Source organism: Bombus vancouverensis, chromosome 9 (genome assembly GCF_051014615.1).
Source record: "Bombus vancouverensis nearcticus chromosome 9, iyBomVanc1_principal, whole genome shotgun sequence".
In the NCBI taxonomy this organism is placed as follows: domain Eukaryota; kingdom Metazoa; phylum Arthropoda; class Insecta; order Hymenoptera; family Apidae; genus Bombus; species Bombus vancouverensis.
Genome location: NC_134919.1, coordinates 14,120,609 through 14,128,192, shown reverse-complemented (window position 1 = coordinate 14,128,192; position 7,584 = coordinate 14,120,609). Strand labels below are relative to the sequence as shown.

The 7,584-nt window shown below is 31.3% G+C and overlaps 1 protein-coding gene across 1 annotated transcript; it reads left to right on the top strand.

Annotated features, from left to right (window-relative positions):
• The first annotated feature begins 137 nt into the window (after positions 1-137).
• On the top strand, positions 138-7,322 carry Glyp (glycogen phosphorylase). Its single transcript, XM_033330363.2, has 11 exons — positions 138-772; positions 3,773-3,874; positions 3,958-4,272; positions 4,354-4,465; positions 4,550-4,709; positions 4,811-5,281; positions 5,371-5,485; positions 5,561-5,743; positions 5,835-6,182; positions 6,259-6,588; positions 6,674-7,322. Exons 1-11 carry the CDS (start codon positions 530-532, stop codon positions 6,827-6,829), a joined length of 2,535 nt encoding a protein of 844 aa, XP_033186254.1. The 5' UTR covers positions 138-529; the 3' UTR covers positions 6,830-7,322.
• Positions 7,323-7,584: the final 262 nt, after the last annotated feature.

Below are 7,584 nucleotides of genomic sequence, written 5' to 3'. Positions count from 1 at the left end.
GGAAGATCATCATAGATGGCAGGAATGCATGCTTAATTTTTCCAAACCTGGTCGGTATTATCATTGCAGATCATGTGATGTAATCCATTGCAATGCGCCTGCGCGACCTTCATACAAGGTGACCGTTTCGAGGATTTGGACTCATGTCATTCGCCTGTGTGCAGTATACGAGTACGGATCTGTGTGCCACCGGTATTCTTTCATGTGTCGTGAAAACCGGTCATTGTTCTCGCCAATCTTCCGAATCATCAATAAAAGTATTACGTTTATAACGTATCCTTATCTGTGAGAGTACAACTTCAGAATTTAATTCAACATTTGTATATAACGTTGTGTAGTAACAATAGTAATTAATAGAATAAAGGGAATTTGATTCTCGTAAAAACGAGAGAAAGTTGAATTAAACCTATAGTGTTAGGGCACGAAATTGATCTTATGTAACAAAAATAAGCAAATACAAATTATAAGTAAAATAGTATTGCATTTATAAACATATATTGTAAGGAAAAAGAAAAATAAACAAAGAGAAATGTCAGCATCAGACATGGATCACGAAAAGAGGAAACAAATTTCTGTGCGCGGGATTGTTGATGTGGAGAATGTGGGAAATTTTAAGAAAACATTCAATAGGCATCTTCATTACACTTTGGTGAAAGATCGTAATGTGGCTACGAGTAGAGATTATTTCATGGCCTTGGCACACAGCGTCAAGGACAACTTGGTCTCTAGATGGATACGCACTCAACAATACTATTACGAGAAAGACCCAAAAGTATGCAAGTATACCATTGATCACTTAATTCTTCAAGTTATTAAACTTATTATGTATACTCCATAACCTTCATGCATGAAAATTATGATTATAATAAATTTGATTTCTTGTTTAACGATTGTCGGTAAGTATAATATCTAATATTTATTAAAACATTAATTTATTGCGTATTTTGATAATCGTTTTGATTGTGTGATATATACATGTAGAAATACATACATGTTAAACTTTTATTCCAATAAGCGAAGAGTTTTCTAATACAACTTTTAATATAAGAAAAATTTTAACATAAAGTTAAGTCGACAAACAACTACATTAGCATGTTATCAATACGATTCTTCTACGTTTCCCTTAAATTTAAATTTTTTAACGCAAGAAAAAACAGAATTAAATTGAAAATGGTTCAAAAAATACAACAGATTAATAATGCCTTTAAGTATGCATTTTCTATGACACAGCTACAGCTACGGGCATAGCATAGTAGTACGATGATCGGGCCAAATATAATATATAATATATAATAGCTTGTTTACGTTTTTGGCCCACAATTCTCGAACGTAAATCGTAGATTAAGGGGTTGATCACATCGGTTAATAATTTCAAAGTAAAAACATATTAAAGATGATTTTGATTAGTTGGAACTGCAATTAGTTTGATAAGTAAACTATTTTGAAGTAAACATTAATATTAAGTAAAATTAGATCAAGATAAACAAATGTAAAACAATAATGTTTTTGTATAGTAGTAAATCGTAGATTAAGGGGTTAATCACATCGGTTAATAATTTCAAAGTAAAAACATATTGAAGATGATTTTGATTAGTTGAAACTGCAATTAGTTTGATAAGTAAACTATTTTGAAGTAAACATTAATATTAAGTAAAATTAGATCACGATAAACAAATGTAAAACAATAATGTTTTTGTCTAATAGAAAATATACACTAATGTTAGGTATTTAAATTCTTAAGCAAAATGAAAGAAACGGTAAAATTTTTATGCATTTAGTAATGAAATAATCCGTTCACTTACGTATGAATACTATTTATACTTACATAAACAGATGCTATATTGAAATGAACCTTCGAAATGTAAGATGCAACACGTTGCAGTGTCTATTTTCAGTTTGACTTATAATCGCCTTACCCTGAGGTCTTAAGCCAAACAGTTTTCATTCTTTTCGAAGCAATGTCATGATGGCGATAAGACCGTCGTCAATCTCTGAAAACATTCCAACTATATCGATGGATTAATAATAATTGTTTACAAAGAATTGTTTGTAAGATACATTATCATGTATATTGAACATTGAGCTATAATCAACTATTATTAGTCATACATTTTTCGTTTATATAAGCAAAATAATTATCCAGAGCGCACCCGTAAATTTTATTTAAAAAAATATTATGCATAGTTAGTAAGAATTATTGGCCAATTTTTACGATTAACTTTTACGATCACGAAACATAAATCTGATTAAATATAAATTTTCTTGGAAATATTTCTTTAGGTAATTGCGCCTTCCGTATATTTAGAATAGTTGTATATAAATCAAAGACATGCGTTGAAAATGCGAACATAAAGGAAAAGAGCAGTTGAGAAAGAAAAAGAAAGTATGTAAAGAGAATTAAAGGAAACAAGTAAAGGGATTACAGAAAAGAGATAATACAAAAGTAGAAAGTGGTGTTCACCCATAAAGCTGTAGGAATAGGTAGACAGGAATAAAATAAGCGTAGGTAGTATCTTTAGGTAAGGGCATTGCTATCGTTCTGCTCACGTTAGTAACCATAATATAAATATTAGAATCTTGTGAAAATTGAGAATAAAAAAGCAAATCAGTATGTTAATAAAGTAATTACAAATTACTATATACATTCTATATTTATGTGTATATGATTAATTTGTAATGTAGTTTGTACATTTGTAACAGAAATAAAAAGAGAATAAGCATAAAATAAGTCGTCACAAGCAGGGTTTCCTTCGTGAGAACGTTAATCATAACAAATTACTGAAATTGGTTGGACAATACAGATCACGTGACACAACTATTAAAAGCCGAGAAGTCACGTTTAACACATTTACTACCGGATAGACTTTTGGATATGGTCCCGTTACATTATGCAAACGTTCTGAAAATGTATACTGTTTCTGTTGTTTAACCTTTTGACAGCTATTGTACAAGGATATATCGATTACGATATTGAGTTGTTGGTTTTAGGCAATAATGACAAGCTTCATTGAAAAAGGAAAATATTATATAATAATGCTTACATATTGTTGAAATAAAAAGTTGAAAAATTTGTTTCCAAGAAAAGATGCAAAAATAAAAATATTGCAAACTTTTTGCAAAAGTAGTAACACTTTTGAGAAAAGGAAAGCATTATTTTCATTGTTCTGCGTATATGTATAAAAGAAATTAATACACATCTGTTTTCATTACCTTTTCCACTTTTTTATTTCCTATAATTTTTTTGTTTATACAAATAGTACAATTTTTTTCATGAGAAGAAATAATATCAAGTTTTATTAGAGGAATATCTTCAGCCATCTCGGCTATAAATAAACGACCGTCGAACACGTGGAGGAACTAAACGAAATTTCGGAGTAATCGTTGAACGTAATAAAGATCAATTTTAACTGAGCATTATCTTTCGCTTGATCTCTCGTTTCAGACTATCGTCTCGATTTATTTTTATTAGTTAGGCCATTCGCTGCGTAATACGAGATGTACACTACGATTTCATAACGGAAGCACAGAAGACACAATAATACTGAATTTTATTTTTCTCCTTTACATCATAGAATCATAAGCTCAATGTTTCCTACGGTTCAATGTTCGTACGGAAATGTACAGTATACTTGTAAATAATGATATTGTTCCTTTTATCTTTAAACAAATAATCTTTTATCGTTGAAAATACATAAATACACAATTGGTACCTTCTGAAATGTTCTAATTTATTTCCCGTATTATGTAACATATTTTTATTCTACTGTTTTAGAGAGTTTACTACCTTTCCCTGGAATACTACATGGGAAGGACTCTTCAAAACACCATGATTAACTTAGGCATCCAAGGTGCTTGTGACGAAGCTATGTATCAGGTTTGTTTCAAATAAAATTTCTAAAATCATCTACCGATAATAAAAATCGTAAAAAAAGAAATTAAGAAAGGATTGTATTATAGATGGGCTTGGATATTGAAGAGCTCGAAGAACTTGAAGAAGATGCAGGTTTAGGAAATGGAGGTTTAGGAAGACTAGCGGCTTGCTTCTTGGATAGTATGGCTACCCTTGGCCTGGCTGCTTATGGTTACGGTATTCGATATGAATATGGTATATTTGCGCAGAAAATAAAAAATGGAGAACAGGTGGAGGAACCAGATGATTGGTTACGTTATGGAAATCCGTGGGAGAAGGCTAGGCCAGAATTCATGCTCCCTGTAAACTTCTATGGACAGGTGATTGATACTCCTGAAGGGAAGAAATGGATTAATACTCAAGTTAGTATACATAAAATAAATCTGTACAGTTAATAAGTTAAAGTTATTGATGAAGGATTTACATACCTTGCTTTTGATCAGGTCGTATTTGCGATGCCATATGATAATCCGGTTCCTGGATACAAAAACAACTTTGTTAATACTCTTAGATTATGGTCTGCTAAGTCGCCAATAGAATTTAATTTGAAATTTTGTAAGCAAGTTTTTATTACCTATATCATTTTATATATCATCAATCAAAATAGATTATCGTAGAAGATCATCGTTTTTCTTTCAGTCAACGACGGTGATTATATCCAAGCTGTGTTTGACCGCACCTTGGCGGAGAACATCACTAGGGTGTTATATCCTAACGACAATTTCTTCGAGGGTAAAGAATTGCGATTGAAGCAAGAATACTTCATGGTAGCGGCTACTCTTCAAGATATCATACGAAGGTTGCTACATATCTATTTTGTTCACAAAGTTTCAAGATCCAAATGCGTTGTAGATATAATATTTCGTTGACAAATTACATTCTTACAATATATATTTCTAGGTATAAAGCCAGCAAATTTGGTTCAAAGGAACACCATAGAACAGATTTTGACTTATTCCCCGACAAAGTGGCCATTCAGTTGAACGATACTCATCCTTCTTTGGCTATTCCTGAACTTATGAGAATTCTTATCGACGTCGAAGGGCTTCCTTGGGAAAAAGCTTGGGACATAACAAAGAGAACATGCGCTTATACTAATCACACGGTTCTTCCAGAAGCTTTAGAGAGATGGCCCACAAGCCTGTTAGAAAGCATTCTTCCTAGACATTTACAAATCATTTATCATATTAATTTCCTCCATTTGCAAGAAGTTTCCGCTAAATATCCGGGAGACATGGATCGTCTTCGTCGTATGTCTTTGATCGAGGAGGAAGGTGAAAAGAGAGTTAACATGGCTCATCTTTCGATTGTGGGTAGTCACGCTATCAACGGTGTCGCAGCAATTCATTCGGAAATTTTGAAAAGTGGCGTGTGGGTGTTTTTAGAACTTAAAATTTGTATTAATAATAACTTGTGTAATAAATGATAGTTTTATAGTTTCGATTTACTCAATATTTTAGGTTCAAAGACTTCTATGAAATGACGCCTGAGAAATTCCAGAATAAAACTAATGGTATTACACCACGAAGATGGCTCCTTTTGTGCAATCCAAATCTCTCAGATATAATCGAAGAAGTAAGTGTTATTAAAAAATTACTCATAAATTACGATCTTCGTTTTGATATAAAATTATTGTTCACTATCTTATAGAAAATTGGCAGCGACTGGACAGTTCATTTAGAACAGCTCGCTCAGCTGAAACAATGGGCCAAGGATCCAGTTTTCCAGCGCAGCATTACGAAAGTGAAACAAGAAAATAAATTGAGATTAGCGCAAATGCTTGAGAAAGATTATGGAGTTAAAATAAATCCTGCTTCTATCTTTGATATTCAGGTAACTGTATTAAGTTGACGTAATTAAGTTTATATGCAAATAAATTATTTAATTTCTATATAATTATTTAATATGCGGTACCATAATGTAGGTGAAGCGAATACATGAATACAAGAGGCAACTATTAAATTGTTTACACGTAATCACATTATACAACAGAATAAAAAAAAATCCAACCGCGCCATTCGTTCCTCGAACGGTGATGATTGGAGGAAAAGCTGCTCCCGGTTATCATTTAGCCAAAAAGATTATAAAGCTAATTTGCAGTGTAGGAAACGTTGTAAACAACGATCCTATTGTTGGAGATAAATTGAAATTTATTTTCTTAGAGAATTATCGAGTTACGTTAGCGGAGAAAATAATTCCAGCAGCAGATTTGAGTGAACAAATTTCTACTGCAGGTACTGAAGCTTCGGGTACCGGAAATATGAAGTTCATGGTAAGTATACTTTAATATGCAATTTATATATGCGATTTATAACAATAAGTGAATATTCTGTTTTAAATTACTTTAGTTAAATGGAGCCTTGACAATTGGCACATTAGACGGTGCTAACGTAGAGATGGCTGAAGAAATGGGTACAGATAATATATTCATTTTCGGTATGACTGTTGATGAAGTCGAAGAGTTGAAGAAAAGGGGATACAATGCTTATGATTATTACAATAGAATCCCAGAACTAAAACAGTGTGTTGATCAGATCCAGGGTGGCTTCTTCAGCCCCAATAATCCAGACGAATTTAAAGATATTACCAATGTTTTATTAAACTGGGACAGATTTTATTTGTTTGCTGATTATGAGAGCTATATAAAGATGCAAGATCATGTCAGTAAAGTTTACCAGGTAAGTTCATACCGGAATCTTTTTCAGGATAATTTTTATATATTTTTTTAATTGTTGTTTTATATATTTCCATTTTGTGTTTTAGGATGAAAGTAAGTGGGTAGAGATGGCGATCAATAATATAGCTTCTTCGGGAAAATTTTCATCGGATAGAACGATTGCCGAATATGCTCGTGAAATTTGGGGCGTTGAACCATCTTGGCAACGACTTCCTGCACCTCATGAGCCGCGGGACATTTAAATTATAACTTTCCTAGATATTTTACGATGTTACTTCTTGCATACATTATTAACATTTTTTAATCCTTTTTCTTTTTAACAAATGGATAAAATTCTTCCACGAACGAGCGTGAGCAGTATCACTATTTATTACGTAAATTACGTTTTATTTGAAAACGTATGTAATATCTGAAATTTCTTAAAAAATTTTATTAGCTACTAATCATTGATCAACCATAACAAAGATATAAAAAAGAAATTTATCATGTCTTATATTCTAGACGAACACAAAATATTTTATGATATGTCTCTTGAACAAACACAACAGATACAATCTAGTCGACAAAAAAGATAATAGTGGCATCAGAAATGATTTTATTCATATTTTTCTACTTGTAAATAAAATATCTGCAACAAAGATAAAAGATAATAATGAATCTATCAATTGTTAAATAATTAAAAATTTTTAAGACAAGACGATAAGAAAAATATACATTATTTATTTAAAATTTTGATTCCTTTGTGATGTGATCTTATTATTAACATTTAATTATATGTTTACAACGTGCGAAAATTTACTAGTAATTACCGTTTTCTAATATTTTAAAATGCTCATTGTCAAGTTTTGAGAGAATTACTATATTTGAAAAGAGAAAGAAAAATAATTCTCTATATATTTAACTCAATAAAGCATGTGTTATAAAAATATTTGGGCCCACTTTTTATATCAAAACAATTGTTACATTACACTCTAAGAGAAAATAAATATTAAAGAAA

Coding starts and splice junctions, on each gene's coding strand:
- Glyp (XM_033330363.2), top strand. CDS start 530: ATGTCAGCATCAGACATGGATCACGAAAAGAGGAAACAAATTTCTGTG. Junction 3,875..3,957: donor GTGACGAAGCTATGTATCAG/GTTTGTTTCAAA, acceptor ATTGTATTATAG/ATGGGCTTGGATATTGAAGA. Junction 4,273..4,353: donor AGAAATGGATTAATACTCAA/GTTAGTATACAT, acceptor GCTTTTGATCAG/GTCGTATTTGCGATGCCATA.